The sequence below is a fragment of the Aulonocara stuartgranti genome, assembly GCF_965226115.1.
Source record: "Aulonocara stuartgranti genome assembly, chromosome: 11".
In the NCBI taxonomy this organism is placed as follows: Eukaryota; Metazoa; Chordata; class Actinopteri; order Cichliformes; family Cichlidae; genus Aulonocara; species Aulonocara stuartgranti.
Window position 1 is genome coordinate 15,105,289 of NC_138947.1, and position 24,166 is coordinate 15,129,454.

The window sequence follows — 24,166 nt, forward strand, 5'->3', positions numbered from 1 at the left end:
GGAGTTTATTTTTATTTGTTGGAGGGGGGGGGATAAACGTGATGAGATGGATTGCTGTGTTGAGGTCTGAGTCACTCTCAATGTGCGTTCAACAGCAAAAAACAGCCAGAGCAGCAGTCTGGTACGGAGCTGGTGGGGGCCGGAGAGAGAGAGATGGAGAGGGAGAAGGACGCAGTGTGGGCGGGTTAAGAAACGCCGAGAGGGAGGGGACGTCAGCGTAATATTCCTACCGTCTTTTTTTTGGTCCCGTTCCTCCTCCGTAGAGCCGAAAAAAGAAAAAAAAAAACAAGGGCATCCATCGGTGTCTTCATCCTCCTCGCATCTCATCACACAGCCTTGGAGATTAACCCTCCTGTCCGGGTCTTGGGTTGTTGAGAACATCCGCCTGTGTGCGTCTCCACCTGGAGGACTGGGTCGTTTGCAGCCTGCGGGGGGATTGCCGTGCTGTGCCGAGCGGCAGGGGCGTGAGAGGCGGATGCTGCGAGCGTAGAGGCAGGGTACCAACCAGGAGCATCACCGCACTCAGCACGGTAATGTCAGACCTGCAAGTTTCTGCTCAAGCAGACCTTCATTTCTGCGACATTCAGCCTGCTCGGGTTCCCGATGCGATGTCTGAACATGGCTATCGGCAGCCATGTACCCGGAGCTGTGTAGTAATGTGTGTCAGTGCAGGCAGGCTGTGATATAAATCGGCTGCAAATTGTCGCATAGTCGCATGTTTCTGCTCCTGAATGTGTGTGTTTGTGTGTCTAGCCTTGAACAACCTGTGACCAGATGGACTCTTCTGTGATATATTTCCGCCTCCTTCTTTTTTTTCTTTTTTTTTGGTTTAATCTGTGCTGTCCTGTAGCTTTTCGAGGACTGCAGCAGTGAAGGTGAAAACATAATAGAGGTTTCTTATATCAGGTTAGGTTAGGGGGGGGGGGGGGAAATGCAGCTGCAGCCACATCTGAAGAATGAGTCCTTGAGGGGTTTTCAGCTCCAACAATCCACAATGAAAACCTGGGAAAACACCCACACTGCCACACACACACATGCCACCTTTTCTCCTGACACACACTCCTGAGCAGGTATGCATGTGATCCACAGGCTATCCTGGGCTCTCGAGCTGAAACCACGCCACTCTCGTGATGGTGAACAGCTTCTCGATCGTTCATGTTCCTCCTTGTGTAGCCTCTTTTTTTTTTTTTTTTTTGCTGTGTAGGTCTTACATACGTGACTCTTGCACAGTGATGTTTTTGCGCACACACAGGCAGCACCAGTTGATAGGCCTGATCTGTCTCTGTCTTGTTACTGTTCCTGTCTCCTCTCACTGCTGATCAGTTGTTGATGCATGTACTGTATTCCTCCCCCTCTCTCCTAACCCCCACCCTGTTGCCCCTCTCCCCCCTCCTTTTTTTTCCTTTGCTCCCTCAGATGGACAGAATGAATTTTCTCTCTTTCCTCCTCCTTTGCTTGACTTCGGTTGCCATTGGCAACAAAGGTCAGTTCCTCATCCTTTTGACTGTTAATTGTGAAGTATTGAGATGATGGTTTTGAGGCAGGACCGTGGCTGTTTTGGCCCGAACTGTTCCTTTATTTACAGCTTCGACGCCTCGCTCGTTCAGCAGCACGTCTGAGCCCTCATACATGTTCATGACCCGGTGTGTCTGTGTCGCCTGTGGTGTGACTCTGAGAAAATTATAAATCTGTTCCCCCGCCTATAGCAGATTTATCATTCTGGAGAAGCATGACTCTGCTTCAGCATCATTGTTCCTGTGATTATCGTGTTGAAGGAAAGGCGGATGAAACGGGCGGAGGGAGAATGTCAGAGGAGAAGAAGGTAGAGGAGTGGAAACGCAGGGAAGATGAGGAGATTGAAGGAGATGGAGTGTCAGAGAGATGGGGAGGTGTGGTGGGAGGGGGGTGTTAGGAGAGAAAGAGGAGAAGGAGCTGTGACAGGAGAGGACGTGCCGAAAAGATCCATGCTGATAAGTGGGGGGTGGGGGGGTATAGAGAGGTGGTACGTGAGATCAGGTGACACGAGGGAAAAGAGAAGAGGAAAAGTGTGAGATACTGGGCTATTTCTGTGTGTGGGTGAGGAGGGGTGGGTAAATGTTGTGGAGCGATAGAGTGACAGAGAGGGGAGGAGTGCCAGGGGACACAGAGAAGGAAGAGAGATGGAGTGAGCTGCCTCTCAATCTGTAATCCGGGATGTAATCCACAGGCCTGATGCTCAGATTAATGCTATAGCAGGGCAGGGCAGGGCAGGGGAGGGAGGGGGGATCAGCAGAGGGGACAGAGGGCAGGAGATAAATGACCAAAAAAGAGACACACCAGAGGACCATGGAAACAGAGGAGGAGGAGAGGATGAATGTCTTTGATTAGGGCTGGGTATTAAACCTCAGTATGTGTTTGGTGCCAGCTAAAATTGGTTTGAACCAGTTGGTGTTACAAACTGTCTGGCACGCTCACATTTGTGCTCCTTACTTCTTTTTTGCTCAGTAATTTTTCTTTTATGTCATATTAAATAATGAAAGCATGCATATATAATTTGGACATTTGTGAAAATGTAAAAATAAATAAATAAATAAAAACCTTCTATTAAAGTATATGTAGCTATCGCTGCAATTAATAATACTTTCATTGTCACATAATCTGCCTAATTTCTTGATTAATTTCTTGATATGTGGATTAATTATTAACCACTTAACTGCAAAAACACTCAAGACAAAGCAGCATAATGTCACACCCGAAGATGAAGGGGTTTGACAGAAACGGGCATATCTTTTTAAAAATAGTCTGTTTTTAGTCACGTCTTTGCATGCAGTTTCATTAAAGCACAACAAAACCTCATAAGCAAATTCAGTTTTAACAGAAAGCCCATTATAGCTGGTGAGTCCGAGCCCATTTTCAGATACAGCGACGGAGCGTGACAGGCTTAAATGAAAAATACATTACGGCGTGCTTTTTTAAAAAAGTGTAATAGCAAGTAAAATGGAAATACCTCCTCCAATGTTCTTAAGCTAGTTCGACAATAAAAAGCGTCTTGTGTTGTGAAGAATCAGAAAACTTTCACACGACACCCCGGCGCCGTCTCTGAAGGGAGAGCGGTGCGATCAGATTCAGAACCAGGAGCATTTTTCCTCTGTTCCCTCTCCTCTCTCAGACGAGACAGCAAAATTAGTTCTAGTCAGACTTTATGGAGAAAACTCACTGTGAAGACAACAAAGTGATTGCCAACAAAAGTCTGCCTGTGTCTGATTTCAGACTCTGTGTTAAGAGATTGAGGACAACAGAGGGAGGGCACTCCGGCTTTTGTTTTTGCTCTTTGCTGGAGTGTAAAATCATCATCCTTCTGGCTCATTAACTCGCCCTTTGATCACTCAGCACAGAACATTCAGCACCAGGATGAATAATTAATTTGCAATTAAAGGTTAAATTCAGAGTAAACCTGAGGCATTTGATTCTGACTCTGTTTTTTTTGTGAGGCGCCTGTGGCAGGTCAGTTTAGGTGATTGATATGAGAAGTATATTTCTCTGTGTGTGTGATAGGGAGAAATCTGACTGGCTTTAATTACACTGTCAGACAGGAAGGTGTGCAGAGTGGTGCTTGACATGAACAAGGGCAGGTGGTCCATGATGGAGAAGAAAAAAGGGGGTTGGGGGGCGAACTGTGAGATTGTGAACGTGCTCAGACTGTCTCACATCCATCGTGTATTTTTCCCACTCGTGCACACTCTCACCATGTCCTCACCCATAATGAAGAGTTAAAAATAGATGCATTGGTTCCTTCTAATTGCTCCATTTAACCCAAAGCCTCCTCTCTGTGCCGTTTAGCCAATAAGCACAAGCCATGGATCGAGACAGAGTACCAGGGGATTGTCATGGAGAACGACAACACCGTGCTGCTCAATCCCCCTCTCTTTGCCCTCGACAAAGATGCTCCACTTCACTACGCTGGTAACACCAACTGCAATAAGAAGCATGGAAGAGCATTAAGTTGATGCGAACATTTTTGATGTGAAGCCTGCGGTAAAATAGGTCAAATCATCTGCTCGAGTAGCCGGACCGAAATCATCTCACTGGGTCAAATTGGAAATGATGTGACTTTAATTTTATGAACAGATTGATGCTGCAGCTCTGAGGCCAGTTTGAGGTTTATTTATGTCAGTTTACGTACTTGAACTTTTACTAGTAAACACGAGTGCTCATTTTTCACTTCGAGATGTCAGACTGCTGCCATTTCCAGCCATATTTCCCAACAGACGGTCCCTATATTAAAAGCAATGCATTCAGTCACAGAGTCCACTATTTTTAGACCATCATAGTGTAATTCAACCCTTCGTTGCAGGAGCAGTCAGCGGCGCTCTGCAGCCTGATGAAATGAGGTTATCGTGTTTGCACTTGCAGACCTGGAAATAACTATGTTCAGTCAAATTATAAAAGATCAACTTAAATTACTCAGGGGCTCCCTGAAATTTATTGGACCCGTGTCAAGAATGAAGAGGAAATTAGCTGTTTGCGCATGAACCTTCGACTTATGTCAGCCAGGGAAGATCCGCTTCATTTTGAGTCGCAGCTGCAATCTGTTTCATTCTATTCTGATCATGACTCCCAGCGTGAGATAAAGTGCCACTTAAAGCAATATCTAGATAGTTATCGGCACATTTCTGGTGTAAGGATGGATGATGTGACCTACAATCTGCTGAATATTACAATAAATTGTCACAGTTGGTTCAATAATGTAGCACTGTGGGACATTTCCCTTCCCACTGTGGATCACGTGTGATCTGTTTGTCCTAATTTATGCAGTATAACTTATTTAAACTTGACAGTGGGTTGATTAAATTGAATTTTTGCTGCTGAAAACATTAAAATAACTGTTTGATTGAAGGAGATGTGCACAGTTTTTAGCAGAGATTCAAAGCTGGGAAGATACATTTGAACGGTGAAGCTTTTTTTCAGAGAACAGAGACGCCACGATCGCCTTCATTTTTAGTCTAGACTGGACCAGGGGATTTGCAGCAGAGCTGTGCTGCAGGATCTCAGGTGTACTGTGGAGGAATATAGTTCACAAACACTTAGAAACGTATGATGGAGTCACAGCGTGGAGTGCTTTAAAGATAACGAGTAAAGCTTAACCAATCAATGCTCATCAATCAAAGCTAAGCCAATGCAAAGCCGCTCTGTTTAGTTATGTAACCTCGCATTAGTGTAGAGTTCCCAATTCAGACAATGCTTTTTTCTTTTTAATAAAGAATTTAATAAATAAATCATTGATTCTACTATCTGTCGCCGCCCCCCTTTCCCTCACCCAGGTGAAATTTGTGGCTTCCGGGTCCATAATGGCCCCTCGGGATCCGGTTCGGTCCAGTTTGAAGCTGTGGTCCTAGACCGCTCCACCGGTGAGGGTCTGGTTCGGTCCAAGGAGCCGCTGGACTGTGAGAGCCAGCGGGAGCACAGCTTCACCATCCAGGCCTACGACTGCGGAGAGGGACCTGATGGAGTCAACAGCAAGAAATCCCACAAGTTAGACCCCCACCCCCCCTAATTTAGACAGATTTTTAATCCTTTCAGCAATAATCAAAGTCAGTGTTTGAGGCTCTTCTAGCTATGCATTGTAAAAACTGTGCATCCAGTACTGCTTTCTGTTGTTCCAGTAATCTCCCTACTTGTTTGTCTTCCCGCTCCTGCTTTCCTCAGGGCCACCGTGCACGTTCGCGTGAACGACGTCAACGAGTTCTCCCCCGTGTTTGTTGAGCGTCGCTACGAGGCCTCTGTCCCAGAAGGGCGTCTGTTTGACCGAATCGTACGCGTGGAGGCTCTGGATGCCGACTGCTCCCCGCAGTACAGCCAGATTTGCTTCTATGACATCATCACTCCCAATGTGCCCTTTGCTATTGACAACGATGGTGAGATGAATCTCATTTTGCAAATTAGAGCCTCATAGACTAATCCATATTTCCCCTTTGATTCCAAGAAAAATACAATATGCCTGCCAGTCACCATATTATTTCCTTATTTTCTCTCTTTCTTGGGTGGCCGTGGTTTCAAATAGAATAACAAAATTCAATATTCGGATCAGTATTCAACTGCTAAACTCCGGATGTCCTCAATACATGAAGAACATACACACCAGACGCTGCTGCATAGCGACAGAGTGAAAAGATTTGCAGGCACTTATGATTCTTCTCCTCTCAGGTAGAAACCGAAAGATGTTAAAATAGACTTTGTGTGGGCGGACGATTGTTCTGTCTCTGCATCAACATCGCAACAGCTGTTCGGCTTAAAGGGGGCTTATTGTGTAAAATCCACCTATTTATTTAATTGTATTTTTGAGTATATTTGGGTTTGTATAACCCCAAAACTGTGAAGAAAGACCGCTTGCTTGCTTCTTTTCTTTCTGCAGAGATCAGGAACTGAGCCTCAAAATTTACTGCCCTGTTTGATGTCAAAAAGAGATAAGCACAGTGCTCAGCAGTCAAAAGACCTTTCCCCTTAAATTATGAATAAGCGCAACTATTATTCCCTCGCTCAAGCAACTTTTCCTAACCAACGTGTAATGTACTCCAGACACCTGAGGACTCAGTGTCCCAGTGGATTACATATGTTTTGATGACAAAATCCTCAGAGGTGATCCCATACAAGAGCGATTCAGTAATCACAGGTACTCTTTATATCAACTATTTTTGCCTAATTATCGAGTTGTTTCCACAACATCCATTCATTAGCTTAAGTGCTAATGATTTGGGAAATATTTAAATGGAAATAAACATTGAGATCATTATTTTATGCGATAGATTTAAAAAACAACTGAGTTTGAATGTTCTCAAATCTGTCACCTGGGAGTTTGGAGGTTTTCTGTTAAACTGATTTGAAAATGTGAAGTTTGAGTTTTATAGTGGATTTCCTGTGCATGATACCATCAGGGATACATATGTTTTCAACATAAATCCACATTACACTGAATTTACAGCTATTCAACAGATGTAAGATTGTAAGATTTTCCTCCCTAGAAATGTACCCCAACATTTTTATTGTCGTTCAGCCAGCATTTAAAAGATTTATGACACAAAAAGCACACATTACACAGCTGACAAAGTAACACATTTAACAGGACGCATTAGGAGAAAGAGAGAAACCCTTATTTCAGATAGAAGACATTTTATTTTCCTTTCTGTGTTTCTATAAATATGAAGCCCTTATCTAATGCTGCTTCTCAGCAGAACATAACTTCATCTCCCTGAAACATAAAACACTTTGTTTAATAGTTTATGCAACACTGCAGTGTGATCACAATGATTTAAAGGAGCAGTTTGCAGTTTTCCAACCTTACTGAACCTTTCAAACCACTGAATTATATCAAGTATCATGAAATCATTGCTTTGTTGATCTGAGTATTGCTGAAAATGATACTGAGTCCAGTTTATTTACTCGGTGTACCATATCCTGTACTCAGACAATAACAGTGTTCAGATCAGTTATATTAATCTGTTCTAAAAGTAATGTTTACTATATAATTGCACTTTTTTTATATTTCACATGTAATTTCTGTATAATTGCATCACTAATAAAAAGAACTCATATTTAATGATTTTATAAAAATCAGAAACACTCAGTAAAAGCATAAGCTATGATGGTGGGCCCAAATCCTGATACGATCTCAAATGGAAAACGTTAGCCATTTCTTTCATTTTAGGCCCCTGTGCTAAGTGCTAAGTGCTAACATGTCATCTCAGGAGCTGTTTAAATAAACTTTCTCTGCATTTTTGTTAAAATAACATCTTAAGCAAATATACAATACAAGCAATTAACCGTCTCTATACAGATGACAATACTGTAGAGGAGAAGAAGCATTTAAATTCCCTCCGCCATCATTTGTTTGGCTGTTGTGCCACTTTGGGGCAAACTGCTGCTGTATAATGAGGGTTTGTCAGTGAGTTTTAAAATACCTTTCTCATGTTTTAATTATTGTCTTAAAAATATGATGAAACTAATAAACAGACGTGTATCCTAATGTTAATTTGAATAGTAAAACTTGATAGTTAGTAAACCAGACAGCACCAAAAACAAGCAAATTGTGGCACAGCGGGCACATGTTCTGTAAAATAAATAATAAAACCCATGGACCTTTTGGATTAATTAAAAAGAAATTTGCTGCCGTACAAAACTGATCATCGCTTAAACGGAATATTTAATAATTTGATAAATTCGACCTGTGGATATTTGATGTTGCGCTAATTATCCATAAACTCAAATAAATCACTGCTAGAACGTGAGGCTGTTTTCAAACTGCAGATTAAAAGGAGTCCTGGTTTTGACCAGAATTCACTTCAAAAACATGGAGGGTACCAGTGCTTATTGGTCTCTGTCATAGACATTAAATTGGTGTTAAATTGGAGTTTTGCTGTTCGAACTATGACATGAAACTGATGCCTAAATATGGCTGAACAAAAACAAGTTTTTGTCTTCTTGAACTGGGTGTAAAACTGATTTGGTTTAGTGAAGCTTAAAGGCTCCAAGGATGTCATGTGACCACCTCCTGCACGTTTTTAAGTAAATAAAGCTGGAAACAATAACAATTTCAACCCTGTCATATGTGCTCTGAGAGCCTGAAAGTTAAAAAGTAATCAGAATATAACGGTCAAATTTCAGGTGACGTTATTAAATAAACTAAAACTCTTATACAAAAAAGAAAGAGCTGATTTTTAGGGAGTTGGGTTGGAGGCACTGATTTGTTTTCCTTGGTAGGCGGAGCAGTAAATATGGCTGATGTTACCTTTAGCTTTGATTCATAAGAACGCAGAGCACAAACCATACTCACTAACTGGAGGTTTGAATCCTGACAAAGTGCCTTTCTGTAGCTGGAAATTATAGTTATATTAGGATTATTTGACTACCCTGTGAAGGTTATTTATATGTTAACAAGCTGCTGTGTTGTTGCTGGTGTAGGCATTTTGAGTAACAGAGTCCCAAAGCTTTCTCATTCTTGGTGTTGATGCCCCATGTATTATTGCCAGCGTTATGAACTTTGGTCTCCACAGAGCAAGGCTCGTGTTTTTGGTTTGACAGCTTATTAAAAATATATTTTTTATCTTGTTGGTAGACCGTCCCGCTGCACAGAAGCATTTACACATTTATCAGTTTTTGCCAGCAGACAGAATCGACGAGGAGGCACCTTCACGCAAAACAAACCTAAGAGAGCCATTAGATGTTTTTCCTCCTCAGGCGTGGGACCTAATTATGCTCCATCACTATGTCCAAGCTGTAATGCGGAGGGATGACGTGAGAAGGCGTGCAAACTTTAGCACAGATTTGGCCAAAAAGCGAGAGCTGGGTTTGGGTTGTTGTGCTTCATTGCCATCGGTCACATCTGTTTGTTTCTTCTGTGCTCACATATAGTGTGTTTTAATACAGATTAATTCACATTAAGCTGATCTCATCCACATACTTTTCCTGTTTCTGCTGTTAGTTTGTGAAAAGACTGTGAAAAGTGACACAAATGTGGCCTATTAAGACTACATTGTTAACAAGCCATATGTTGCCACTCTGCACTGCTAAAATCTTGATTTTATAACCATGAGGTCCTCCGATAAAATCACTATACACATAAATTTAAAAAAATAAGATGAAAACAACAGCTGTCTTGTGATTTTGGTCACATTTACATGTAAAATGATCCCACAAAGAGCACGTTCTCCTTCACATCTATATCTTCTGCCCTGCGGTTGAATGCGTGTTGTGTGCTGTCTCTCGTCTCTGTTTGATTTAAAGCTCCAAACAATCTGTTTAGAACAACAATGAAAACCTTGAAAATGAATGAATATTGGAGCTTTAGGCTGAATCCTTTGACTGGTTGGTTTGGGATCAAGTGCAGCTGTTTAACAGAGTGTCACAGCAACTGAGAAGGACCCTGTTTTGGTATGACTGTGCAGAAATGTCCCAGACTTGGAGGGCTTTGCCGAGGATGAGCGGTTCCTTTCTTTAGGGGTCAGACTGATACAACAGCACAGCAACCTTTTGTTCCAGATTTGCTCAAACGCTGTGGGCTGTTTATTGTCTATTTTCTGTTTCAATTTGTCTATTCTGCTCCTGTTTCTACCTCTGTCTCTTTCATCCCTCTGTTTTTCCCTCTCACCATGTCACACCGTCTTCTTTCCTTAGCATTGTTTGTCAGCTGGCATGCTGAGTGCTGTCAGCCTATCACGGATACTCGCTGTTTATTCATCTTTATCTCTAAAAACAGGAAAACCCTTCAGTTTTTTATCCTGTTGTGTGCAATCTGTCCTCGCTTTCATATCACCGAGCATGACGCGTTTAACAGGGCAGTGGCTCTGCTGTTGGGAATGTGCCGGTTTTATCAATGGGTCTTTATTTGACCCGAGCTTCAGTTATGCAACAACCTTGTGGTTGGGTGACTAATGTTCTATTTTTTTCCCCGGTTTATTTTTTGTTTCATTATTTTTCTGTGTCTCCTAGGAAACATTAAGAACACAGAGCCGTTGGATTCAAAGCGGCAGCGCGTTCACACCTTCTGGGTGACAGCCTTCGACTGTGGAAAGAACCGCGCTCAGGCTGACGCTCAGGTTGTTGTCACGGTCAAGCCGTCCTGCAAACCCGGCTGGATCGGTAATTTTTCACACGCACTTCTCTTTTTCTGATCCCAGAACAAGGCCGATGAGACTTTACACATACGTGCGCTTTAGTTGTTTAATATTTTCCTTTTTTTGTGGTGATGGGGGAGATGAAACTTTCACTTTGATTTAGAAAGTGTGTGGGCTGCCACTTGGATGAATCACCTTTGCATGTTTAGATCAAAAGAACTGTGTTTTAAAGAGGCGGTGTTGAATCTTAGTAATATCAAGGGAAGGTAACTGCATAGTTAAACTGTGACAGTATATTTTTAGATCACACATACGACTACAGCAATGTTACGTGCTTTTTCAGACAGTAGATTTCCTGTTTAAAAGGGGAAGTCCACAGAGGAGGTTCATGGATGTAGTGAAGGAGGACGTTAGGGATAGATGGGCTGTATAAATTTAACACACTTTCCCCTTTTTAGCATGCTGGAGTCAGTCGGCTTTGACATTTTTTAAAGATAAGGGTAGTTAACTCCAAAGCAGTTTTCAGACATGAACTCTGGGAAAAACTGGAGAATCAAGTTGGGATATTGTCTGAGGTTGCCTTCTCTCACATGTATCACACAGCAGGGGAATGTTTGCGTCATATTTATTCTCACTATCGTGGTTTAGCCGAGACATGACGCCCACTCCCTCGCTGGGAAATCACTCCACAAATTACCCGTGGTAATTCTCACATGGCCGCAATCAGACACCAGGCATACCTTGTGCTAGGGGAAGTCGATGGTTCGAGACATTTAATGTCTGAGTCGTCTGCGTTTGATGCTAAAGGAGTGTAGAAAAGGTCAGAAGGGCTCAGATGTTAAAGGTGAAGCGGGTATTGATACTTTTTTTTCAGGATGGACCAAGCGTGTAGAGTACACCCCTGGGTCAGGCAGCATCCCTCTGTTCCCCAGCCTGCATTTGGAGACCTGTGAAGAGACCGTGTGGAACATCCAGGCCACCGTAGAGCTCCAGACCGGCCACATCGGGAAAGGCTGTGACAGAGACAGCTACTCCGACAGATCTGTGCGACGTCTGTGTGGTGGGTTCAGGCTTATGACTGAAAACATGTTAACCTTTTGACATCAGATCCGTTATTTCTATCACCTCTCTTTTTTGTATCAGGTGCTGTCAGGGGCGAAGTCGACCTGCTCCCACCTCCATCTCCTGCCGCTAACTGGACTTCAGCGCTGCCCACTCTCCCATCTTCCGACTCATCTCTGATCTTCTCCTTCAACGGCTCCAACCACGTCGCTGTCGTGCCCGATTCGGTTGTGTCCGCACTATCCGGCGACCACTTCACCCTCCAGCTGTGGATGCGCAGAGGTGGTGCCAACATCCAGCCTGCGACCACGCAAACCAGAGGAAATCGCAAGGAGGAGGAGACTATTGTCTGCAGCACCGTCAGGAATGGTAAGCGCTGTCCCTCGCACATTAATTTAGCCTTTGGGACTGCGAGTGATGTTGTGGTTAGAAATGGTTTTGCTTCTTCACTTTTCTATCCACTCCTCAGTCATCTAAACCCTTAGAGGGCACCATTTTATCACGTGAGCTTCGGGGAAAATCATGCCCTGAAAAAAAACTGTTTAAAGCTACTATCAAGGTGCTCTTGAGAGAGGCACTTAACCTCCAGCTGCTCTGCTTGTGCAGCCAAGTGGAAAACAGAAGAAGAGTAAAATACTGTAATTGTGCCAGGAACAATATTATGGGTAATGTGAATATTTTCAGCTGTGTGACTTTGTATGGGTGCAGTTTTCAGCAAGCTTTCCTTTTTGATAAAATTCACAGGTGAGAAAAACATGGTGGAGTTTCAGATTGAATGTAAACTCACGTCGTGCGTCTGCACCAGCAGCAGAAGCTGGCTGGTCCTTTTTCTTTTCACCTCGTCCGCCTGTCCGTGTGTCCCATTCTCGTGAGCGTGATGTCTTAGCAGTGTTTGAGGGAATTTGGCACAAAGATTCACTTTGACTCAAAGATGAAATTATACATTTTTTTGTCTGTTCTTAAACAAGTTCAATAAATGTGTTTGTGTTTTACTCAAGAATTAATATGCTAATTATTCCATACAGTTAGAGCCATAATAGGTTGGACAAAGACTCTATGTACATATATGACAAATAAAGCGAAGACTTTCAGCTTAAATTCAAGGGGTTTAACAAAAGTATTACATTAACTCTTTACAGCCATGTTTACACACAGTGCCCTGTTTTCAGAGGCTCTAAAATCATTGGATAATTGACCGATGAGCTTTTTCACGGCTAGGTGAGGCCTGTTCACCTGTTATTTCATAATAAATGAAGCAGACATAATATCTGAAGTTGATTCAAAGCATTTACCTTGTATTTTATGGCTTTTTACTGTATTTTTTTAAAATATGAGACCCAAAGACATATCAGTACGAGGGAGGGAGGCCATCACTGGGCTGAAAAGCCAAAATAAATCAGAGAGATTAAATAAGCCGTAGGAGTGTTTAAATCGACAATTTGACACGTTATGAAACACCACAGAAGCCAATGAAAGTGGATGATGACAGTATTTTTTTTTTCATGGTTAAGGAGAACAACCAAGCCATGAAAACTCTCAAAGAGGTATCTGTATCAGTGTCAAGGTCCACAACCAAGAGAAACCTTCATTAATGTAAATACAAGCTGCAAACCACTGGTAAAAGAACGCGAAGGCCAGGTGAGACTTTCCCAGAAAACATGTAAAAGAGCCTGAAAAGAAAATTTGGCCAGATTACACCAAGATGAACTTGTAGTAGAATGACGGTAAAACAGAAGCATCATCTGTTAAACATGGTGGAGGCGATGTTACGGCCTGGGCATCCATGGCAGCTAGTGTTTATTGATGATGTGGCCACAGATAGAAGTAGCAGGATGAATTATCAAGTGTACACGTTTAGATTCAGACTGCAAAACTAATCAGACAGCACTTCACAGTGCAAATGGATAATGAGTCAAAGCAAATAAAGAGTTTCTCAAAGCAAAGAAATGTTATGTTCATCAATGACCAATTCATTGAAGAATATCAATGAGTTGATATTTGTCATCAGAGTATGTTTTTGATTTGCTGATGTCACCTAATACTGTGCAGGAGGCAGGTTTTGGACCCAGTATGAAGGACTCGAGAGGCAAACGTGAACTCTAAATGCTTTTCAGAATCACAAAATGGGATATCACAAAAGTATGTGACAAAGGACCAGGAGGAAGACACGGACAATTTAAACACAAGGCATTTAGGTGAGGGGTAAACAGGTGGGAGACACAACAGGAACAAATCATGGATAACGAGACACGGGAAGTAAAGCTAGACACAGGGCACAGGAGACCAAGGACTAACAAAATAAAACGGGAAAATACTACACACTGAATCGCAGAGGAAAACTCGACAAAGCACAGGGAACACAGACGAGGCCGATAAAACATGACAGGACAGAAAACAACAAACTTTAAATCAGAACAGAAACCAAGAACAAAGGGATAAACACTGAGGAATTATAACTAACTCGACACAAAGGGATACAAGACAAAACACAGAGGCTGGATTAGACCAGACACAGAAACATAAGGGAGGCAAGAAAACAAACTGAAACTAAGAACAGAATTAAATGCGAAACCTAAACCTGGGAACATAAATACGGAGAAACAAATCAGGAAATGATCTAAAAAAAAGACACAAAACTCAAAAGTTTGATTCTTAGACCCAGAGACTGTAACAACTGAAGGCAGAAAGACCCACAAACAGCAACAACCAAATCTGGCCGAACATCTCAAGGGAGGAAATGCAGCATTTGGTGATGTCCATGGGTTCTAGACTGCAAAGGATTTTCATCCAACAACACTTAATGCAAATTCTTGCAAAATCCCTTTAATTAAAGCTGGAAGTTTGCACTTTAATCACATCTTGATTGATTTATAATCCACTGTGCAGAGGGAAAACTACAGAAACTGGGTATTTGACCAACAAATGATTGCCCCAACTGTAAATCTTCTGTGCTACCATGTTGAGGATGTGCATACAGATTCCATGTATTAGAATACAGCTTATTTGCCACCACATCCATATTATGAAGCACCGTCTACTGTCAGAATCACTGGCCGCTCCACTGGCTGGTGAATCCACACCACAGCAAACCAGTAATTCTTCCCATTTCTTCTTTATTCTCCCAAAGAAACGCTGGATGATTTTAAGAAGTTCTGACAGGCCTGCGCCAATTATCTTCTGTTTTTCTGCTCTCCTGCTCCACAGATGACTCCTTCTCCCATTACTCCCTCTCCGTCCACGGCTGCCGCCTCTCCCTCTTCTACTGGCCTGACGTCTCAGCCGCTCGCCCCGTCAAGTTCTTGTGGAAACTGGAGCAGGTAACTGAAGGGAAGTGCAACGCTCAGCTTCGATGCTGTCGGTTGCACAGTTTCTTCTGTTTCTCAAGCTCGAAATTAAGCTGAAATAGAAGAAAATTCAGTCGTTACTTTTTATGTCTGTGCCATGTCAAACATCAGAACCGTCCCTCGTTGGAAATTTAGCTATTTTACAGATGAGGATATATGCAGAGCGAGTGAAATGACAACCCTATTGTTTATTTGGATAAAAGGCTTTTTCTTTCATCTCCCGGGCTTTCTCTAACGAGATCATTTAAATGTTTCATGCATGAAGAGGATCTGTGCGTCATCCGTATTTACAAAATCAATTTCTGTTCGGACTTTTTTGTGCAGTCCGTTCCCAGTAAAAAGGAAATGGAACAAAATGGAACTCATTTTCTGTTCTGATCACACCGCATCTTCAGCACCGTGGTGAAACGCGCAGTCTCAGCCGAGTACATGAAGATGTTTGTGTCGCTGCACGAACCTTTTATGTATCACAACATACTTCTCGGCTCTAAATCTATATCTTTCATCATAAAGCTACCTGTGAGGTTAAAAGTCCAGCATGCATCAGAATACATGAATACAAGTAGCGAGGTCTTTCGGCACACCTGTATACCTGGGTGCATGCGAGGCTGTGGTTTGGTGTACGTGGTGGAGGGTGATCGGGGTTTGTTTTGACGGAAGCCACCAGTCTCAGACAGATTGAAGTCACATGGATTAAAGGATGCTGAGCTGATACAGAGAAGATTTGTTAAATCCCCCTGTCTGGACCTCAATATCTTATTACCCTGTCTTTCTTTCCTACTCCCTCTGCCTTTGTAATTCCCCTGTCATTTGTGTGCTGTATTCCTTCAGGTTTCACATCACTGATAAAGAAAGTTTATCACAGCAAATGTCTGCAGGAATTCACCTGTGGTGGAAAGTACATTTATAAATATATATAAATACTCAAGTAGTAGAATCATTTGGATTATAATTTTGACTTGCAGCTTACAAAAGGAAATGTCTTGTCAGGGGAACTTGTCACTTGATTGGATTTCAGAAGTTCCAAAAGCAAATTTCACCTCAAAACTTTGACTTGAATTTTAACAAGTATTCAATAAGTGGCAAAAACAGCCACAAAGGCAAAGAAAATTTGCATAGTCGGATTTCATTTATCTCATTTCCTACCAACGTGGCAACCTTCAAGGCTTAAAAATATAGGAAAACCAACCCAAACCCCCCCAGAAGAAACTGCACGAAACACGAGTCACACCACACACACATGTTAGCATGCCCAACTTCACCTTACAGCTTTTCCTTCATTGCATGTACAGGGGTGAATTTCTTTATAACTTTTGTACTGAATCATGACTTAAAATGAGGGTCGAGGTTGCTGCAGCTGTAGCTGGTAGCTGCTAAGCCTCACCCTGAACTGGACCTCTCTGCTGTTTTTGAGTTGTTGGTGTCTTTTGAAGCATTATTTAATAGATTTATCTGACAAGTATTACGTCTTGTTGTGTAATTATTTATAATAACAGACAATATGTCCATCCTGGTTTTAGTCAGTGAGGTTTTATTAGTCTGTTATTTAGTGCTAAATAGCAGGTATATGTGTCTGTGTATTAAACCCATACAGTCTATGGATCTGGTTCAAACTTACCACTCCACCGTCTCATCCAAATGTGGTTCCTTCTTATCCAAGAAAACCAACACAACACCAGCACTAACGTTTTAGAAAGGGTCTCTCAAACCAGTTTGTGATGTCATAGCGGGGTGTACCCGTCTTTTTATACAGTCTATGTTCCTACCAAGGATATTACAGGTAAAGCTGGATGTGGACAAAACATTTAGGTTAACTAAAATTAAAATAAAATTCAAAAATTTAAAAAAGCAAACTTGGAAAACTAAACTAAACTAAAAGTATAGAACAAATGTCCTTAGTTTTGGGATTAGGGATTTTTGGGATCTGTACTGATTTTCCTAAATCTTACCTCTGGCATTTCTTTAAAATAACATCATAAATAATAAAGACTAAAGCCAATGTAGAAACTAATAAAAATCTAAATCTAAGCTAAACTGAAATAAGCAAACACACTCTGGAAACTAAATGAAACTAAACTAATTTAAACTGTCCAAAAGAAATAAAAATAAAAATGAATTAGAACATAAAAAACGGTTCTTTCCCCATTTTGTGACCCTTTGAACGATTCCAAGCTTTTTGTTCAGAACCACTGAGCTAAACTTTACAAATTACTAGCATTACTTTATTTTTATTAGTTAAAACTGTTTCCTGAACCAGCTACAACAATAATAGGAGACATTTTCGTCTTCAGAGTGTTGTTTCACATACATTTTAATGCTAATACCTGAGCCAAGCTGTTTGATGAGAGGAGAAGTCATGCAAACTCTGCAGGGTTGTAGGGCTTCACAGTATTTTTCCATGGCTGTAGTGGTACTTTTATTTAAATATAGAGTCTGAGTAATCATTCCACCCAGATAATGCACTCATGCTGACTCCATGTTATCTCCCTCCAACAGGTGTGTGACAGCGAGTGGCATCATCTTTCACTCAGCGTCCAGTTCCCATCAGTGACCCTTTACGTGGATGGAGTGACCTTTGACCCCGCCCTCATCCACGACAACGGAGCCATCCCGAACCCCGCCCCGCGTCAGCGCATGTTCATCGGTGCCTGCTGGGGTGAGACTAACATGCTGCGCGTTTCATCTCAGCTCAAAGAAAAGCTTTGCTTCCTGTCTGAAAGCTGCTAGCAGCAGTTTGAATCCTCGTTTCCGTTTCTCCATCCCTGAAATGTCGTTTAAACCCAACATCAGCAGAGATAGCAGGATGCAATTTCTGGCAAGTTACGAGTCCTCGTGAGGCATCTCGAGACAGGCCTCTGAGACGTTTCACACCGCGCCGTTTCTCCCTTTCATTTCACTCAGTTATAATTCACTTGATGCATCTTGTCTTTGAGGGCTAATAATATAACTGACTTATCAATTATTCAGGGCAGCAGAACAACACGAAGGCCAGACAGCCATCAGCCACTTACACCCGAGCCGCTGGTTAAAATGGGAAGCTCTGGCTGCCAATTAGCAGTGAAAAACACACACACAGTCACTCCGTTTCCTGCGTGGCAGCAGCTGCTGCCGGATAATGAGGAGATGCTGCAATTTTTGAAGATTGTCAACAGTTTTCTTGCTGCCTGTGTTTTTTTTATTCTCCCTGTCAATCTTTGGTACCCTCAGATTTCCTCTCGCTTGCTCTTCAAGCCCCTCTCGACTGAAAAGTATTTCTTGGAGCGCCTCATTGTTTTCTGTTTTTCTCTTCCCCCTCTCTCTCCCCGCTGCGCCGCTTTCCCTGCAGAGCCTGAGGAGAAGCAGAAGGAGATACTAAACAACACCATCCCAGAGGGTAAAGACTCAGGTGACCTTCTTGTTTCACACTGTTGTCAGCGTGATGGTGTGCGGTCTGCCATTTTGCTGTGTCATTGCTGGTGTAGTTGAAGTTTCATGGGATGATGTTATGTGTGTTCACACCTTAGTGAAGTATGTTGGCAGTTACCATGGCCTGTTGTCTGGGGTGACGGTGCGTCCTGGCAGCGTGGAGCCTCACAGCGTGGTCGAGTGCCTGTACGCATGCAGGGAGGGGCTGGACTTTGGCGACCTGGAGACTTTGGGCTCTGGCATGAAGGTAACAGCTAAGGGAGCTCTAGGCTGCCAGATCACACACCTCCAGTTATTCCCGTCTGGGAAAGTCACTTAATATCCACATTTCAAACACATCTCTTCTCCAAATCTTTTTTGGCTGATGCCGTGATGGCTGAGGTTGTTTGTGGTTCATGGTTACTTTATATGCAGTGCAGCTGGGATATGACAGAGACACTGCATGGAAATAAACAACATTATCCTTGAAAGTACAAATCGTATAACAGTACAGTAAACTGTAAAAAAAAATTCCTTAAATGTGGAAGATGAATCTTAATTTTTCTATAAAAGACAAATACTGTAGTTTTTAGACCTGCATTTAAATAAAATCAAAATAACGATACAGTATAATTCAGCTCTTTTTCGGCTTCTGAAGTCCCGAAATCCTTGCAAACTTAAAGTGTCTCATATAAAAATCCCAAATGTTCACTTATTGAGGAAAACATCTGGATATCGACCATTTACAGAAAAATCACATCAGTTTATCCATCTTTACAACATTCCCTGTGTTTGGGACAGCGTGGCATTGGAGTGGTTAGCAATGTCGCCTCATCGTGAGAAGGTTTCTGGTTCAACCCTCAGTTGGAGCCTCACTGTTTGACACTTGGTTTTGTCCAACCTTCTCCCACAGTCCAAAGACATGTTAATTAGTGATTCTAAATGAATATATGTTTAGGCTGTGCTTTAAGTGCTCAGTAAGTCCAGAAAAATACTGTATAAATTCAAGCGTGTTACGTCATGTTTTATAATTCACACTTGTGTGTTTAGTTTGTTAAGCAGGTTGCATCTTCGGTGCAGAAAAAAAGGTTGCAAACGAGGTCATCCCACACTTCATGTGCACACACTTAAGTCTTTTTTTTTTTGCTTGGTTGAAGACACAGGTGTAGCATCTTCACAGCTCACCTGAGCAATGCTCCTAAACTTTTTTGCTGTTTAACGACAAAATGAAACAAAACAATAAGAATTGAAACCATGTATTTGCTGGTTGGATAATCCATATTGATTTTTAAGCTTTAGTAGCTCCATTCACCACCAAACATTTGTAATGCGCGAGCAGATAAATGTTCAATAACTGCCCAAAGTTATGATTTTGACCTAAAGTAGGGGTGGGCAAATAATTTCCCTAAGAGGCCACGTGAGAAACTACGAATATTATGAAGAAAAAATCCACCTTAAATGCTATGGTCTTTGCTTTTAAAGCAGAATTGGTAATTCAGTCATTTTCTCCTCTATTCTGTAGCTTTTAAGACTAAAAAGCAGCAACATGTGCTTTAAATAATTAGGAGGATGCTAGGGATAAGGTAAGATGGAGGTAGATGATGTGCTGTGGCGACACCGAAGGGAGCAGCTGAAAGATGTGGGAAAAAAAACATACTTTGCACCAGGTCCATTGATATTTGTGTAGTATGTCAACCAAAGGAACAATAGCTACTTAACTCTACAAACAAGCCACTGCTCAACCATACACATGTGCATGTTGTTTGCTTTGATGCTGAAAGCAGAGCTTGCAGACACCTAAGCAAAGAGCTGAGTGTGATTTTTGTCCTCTACAACAGCGGTCCCCAACCTTTTTTGCGCCACGGGCCGGTTTATGCTCGACAATATTTTCACGGACCGGCCTTTAAGGTGTCGCGGATAAATACAACAAAATAAAACTAGTACTGGTACCGAAAAAGAAGATTTATTCATAACACACGTGAAAAGACCCAGGAAAACCGAGTTAACGATAAAAACAATAACAAAATAACGCTGAAAACCGATAAAAACCCTCAAAACCATACATTTCACACCTGAGCCTCTACCCTCGTGGCCCGGTACCAAACGACTCAGGGACCGGTACCGGTCCGAGGCCCCGGGGGTTGGGGACCGCTGATCTACAATATATTTGCACTTAGTTGCATAAGTAATTGGACAATGACACTTTTCCTTTGTAATTTTGCCTCTGCACACCACTACATTGTGTTTAAATCAAACAATCAGCATGTGATTGAAGTGCAGACTTTCACTTTTAAATCAAGTGGTTTGACAAAAGAACTGCATTCATTTAGGAATTACAGCCATTATTGTCTAAAGTCTAAAGGGATGCTGATGCAAGTGAAGGAGGCTCCAGATACTTATGGACATGACTCTCTGCGTGCCATTGTGACTTTTTTTTTCAGCATATTAATTCCAACCATGAATTTTTCTATTTCTCCTGCAACCTTTCATATTATTTACAGGAACCTGACCACTGATGTTGCAAGGATAATGGAAAGTGTAGTACCATTTCTGACCCCTGAAAATGCTTTTCTTTTGTTTTTTGTTACATTATACATTTTGACTTCATTGTAATTTTCCACTTGACATCCCTACATTGTTTTACAGTGAATATTTACTGCTGCAAAAGCACTGAGGCAGATACTTAATGCCCAAAATGATGACGAAAACAGCTCAACTGCTGGACACGAGTCGGGCTCACTCCTTTTTGTATGAAAACTGCTGAAAACAATTAATGACATTATGATGAAAAAGTGTTCTTTTATCAAATCAATGGTCGGATAATGGTCATAAATGTGCCCACTCTGTCGTTCTAGTGAGTAAAATAGACTTGTTGTTTAAGGGTTAACATGAACGGTCCATACCTGCCGGGAGCTTTGATGTAAATTAATATGAGCGTCCTTCTCTTTTGACCCTCCAGGTTCACGTGAATCCCAGCCAGTCTGTGTTAGTGCTGGAAGGAGACGACATCGAGAGCTTTAACCGTGCAGTGCAGCAGGTCACGTACAGAAACTCTCTACGCTTCGCCACCCCTGGCGTTCGTCCGCTCAAGCTTACCACCTCCCTCAGGTACAAAAACACAAAGATGAGTGTGCATGAACCTCAGTAATATTACATGTAAGACTGAGTTATAAAGACGTGCTGGTTTCACACTCCTAGGCCAGAATGTAATTTAAATGCAAGGATGCAATCAGGAACCTCTTGCAAGACAAATTTGCTATCTGACTACATTCAGATTGTCCTTTGAGTGGAAACAAAACATTCGTGCTATTTAAACAGAATTGGAGAAAAGCAGGAAACAAAGAGGGGCAGTGAAAGATGACAAAGGCAGAGAGGAATGTAAATCAGCACACTGGAAATCTCCCAACAGCAGAAATTGAGTTTGAGCAGCTGAACTTGTCAGATGAAGTGTCACTCACTGCTGCCTTCTCCTCTGACATTGAACTCATCAAACGTGGACCACGCCTCGGCGGTGATAAGGACTGACGTGTGATTAAAAAGGCGATTACGTAATGAACAAGGTGTCTCAAAACAAGCGATAACAGGGAATATCTTATCTCTCTTATCCATTCAGCCACCCAGTAACTGCTTTGGTAAACGAAATCTTTGGGGGGGGGGTTTTAATCGTTGTTCTTTATTGTAAAGCAGCCATTAAATAATTACCCAAATGGAAACGTTATCTTTACTATTTGCTGTAGATGTTGTCGTTGATATGCACAACACACCGCTGCTCAGCTCCTGCATAGTCCGCCTGAAAAATAACCCACATCGGTTCAGTGTTAATCATACTGAGTCACCTGGCTTGGAGATGAAAAGCACACAAACTCTGTTTCCGGGTCAGTGCTCCGCTGTGCTTAACAACTGTGAACCAGCTCCCAGGCTTTAGCAGCCACTTTTAGCTGATGAAAATTTAATTCAGTCAGGCAGAGCGGCACATATACTTCATGGTATATTGTGAATTTATACTCAAAATAGCGTCCTTCCTGACAAATCCCATCTGATCAAACTCTAGTGCAGATATCCCTGTTGCCGTCTTTATCGGCTGCTGTTTTAGACACTTGTTTATAAGATTATCATCGTTATCAGACCAAGAGTCACACTGGAGATTATTTTCCCCAACTAACTGCTTTTAAGTTCCCAAGGATTCAAGGTCATGCACAGATTTTTTTTCCCTCTTAGTTTCTGCTTTAGTGTGCTGGAGTTGTTTATGTTTTTTCTTTACTTGAGCATGTTTTATTGCGTGTGTGAAGATTAGACTGATTTGAGGCCAGGAGTTACCCAGATGGCTGAACAGCAGGCCCTTCTGGAGAGGCTGATAGAAGCAGCTGCTCCCTCTGATAGCGGAAATATAACACACAGACACACACACACACACACACACACGTCCAGCTTAATTCCCTTTCAAATACGATGCCGAATTTTAGTGCAGATGAATAAATATGTGTTATCAGTCTGCCATCCATCTGATTTGCTCTTCTTTTCTGGCAGGAAAATTAAATTTGTAAGAGCGGAGCCGCTGAAGTTTGACATTTGCTCTTTTTTTAGTGTCACAAACAGACAGAAGTTAACACGGCTGTGGTGGAAATAGCAAAAGGAGATAGCTGTAGATTTAGATGTTTTTGACACAATCATTGTGACTCAACACCAGGCGATCAAAATGTCAGGACAAGAGAACAAATTCAGTCGTGCAGCAGCAGAGCACACCAAGGGTTGTAGAAAGGTGGTGATCACTAACAGTAGATCTAAGAGTAGGAAAAAAGTGTGGCACAGTCTGTTTTATTTTATTCCCATGGTGCTTCACTCTTTATTGATGTCGAGGAAAGCCCAAGCCCAATGTTCACCCAAGACATCAGTTCACACTGTGCACATGGAAATGTTGCAAAGTTGAAACAGTAAAAAAAAAAAAGATCTTGGTGTTATAGTGACACTTTATGCAAAGGAAAAAAAATACTTATTTTAGTTAAATTTGTGTAATTATAAAGCTAATTCTTAGCTACAATTATCGCAGGGCGCAAAGAGCTTGTTGTTTATTTCTCTAGAGGTGTGTGAGAGAACTACTGCATGAGTGAAGTGAAAGAATACTCTGTACAATGTCTGATAAATTGTCTTAACTCCTGCTACTAGAGTCTGCATCAGTAGTGTCCCAAACCCTTGGGACCTCGACTATTTTTTGTGAATTTCACTTTTAAAAAAACATCCCCTGATCAGTAAGAAGTCCACAACTGTATGGTCAAAAGAAACAACTATGGCCTGAAAAAAAAAAACAGGACACAGTGACATATTTAAAAATGACAGCAAAACTCAGACTTCTTACTTCTGCCCCATTAAACTGTACTGAATGGCTCAGTCGCACGGCTCAGTTGCAACTAGGAAACGTTAGTAGTTTCTTACTGCATTGAATGTTTTTGCTAGAAACCAACTGGTTGCCCATAGAGTGAACATGCAGTCTCCTTTAGTCAGAGGGAAATGGTACAGGTTGCCTTCATGGAGGCAACCTGAGTCAGAAGGTTTGCAGTCTAATTTATAAAAGCAGATGAGCAAAACTTGTTAATGACACTTTTCTTTTCAACAGAGGATTCGATTGAACTGGTTGTATTCTAATAACATTTGTCTAAAAATAAGGAGAAATTTCTGACTTTTTGTTTCAAATCTGAGGTTCCTGCTGGACTCTGAATAAAAGGCGTTACTTTGAGTTTCTGTGTATTTCAATTGCAGATTTCCTATTAAAAGAGAGTTTGTCCTTCCCCCTGT

General features: G+C 41.9%; 1 protein-coding gene across 3 annotated transcripts in view; it reads left to right on the forward strand.

Annotated features, from left to right (window-relative positions):
- Window positions 1-134: 134 nt before the first annotated feature.
- Window positions 135-24,166, forward strand: part of clstn3 (calsyntenin 3) — a 30,969-nt gene continuing 6,937 nt past the window's right edge. The window contains exons 1-13 of one of the 3 annotated variants that reach the window (XM_082552798.1): window positions 135-530; window positions 1,417-1,483; window positions 3,820-3,942; window positions 5,301-5,511; window positions 5,686-5,894; window positions 10,462-10,611; window positions 11,461-11,646; window positions 11,730-12,017; window positions 14,853-14,965; window positions 17,489-17,648; window positions 18,318-18,377; window positions 18,496-18,644; window positions 21,336-21,484. In XM_082552798.1, coding sequence (XP_082408924.1) covers window positions 1,417-1,483; window positions 3,820-3,942; window positions 5,301-5,511; window positions 5,686-5,894; window positions 10,462-10,611; window positions 11,461-11,646; window positions 11,730-12,017; window positions 14,853-14,965; window positions 17,489-17,648; window positions 18,318-18,377; window positions 18,496-18,644; window positions 21,336-21,484 — 1,865 coding nt within the window. In that variant the 5' untranslated portion in view covers window positions 135-530. The remainder of the gene's footprint in view (window positions 531-1,416; window positions 1,484-3,819; window positions 3,943-5,300; window positions 5,512-5,685; window positions 5,895-10,461; window positions 10,612-11,460; window positions 11,647-11,729; window positions 12,018-14,852; window positions 14,966-17,488; window positions 17,649-18,317; window positions 18,378-18,495; window positions 18,645-21,335; window positions 21,485-24,166) is intronic. The other 2 variants (XM_082552799.1, XM_082552800.1) reach the window with 2 other exon arrangements.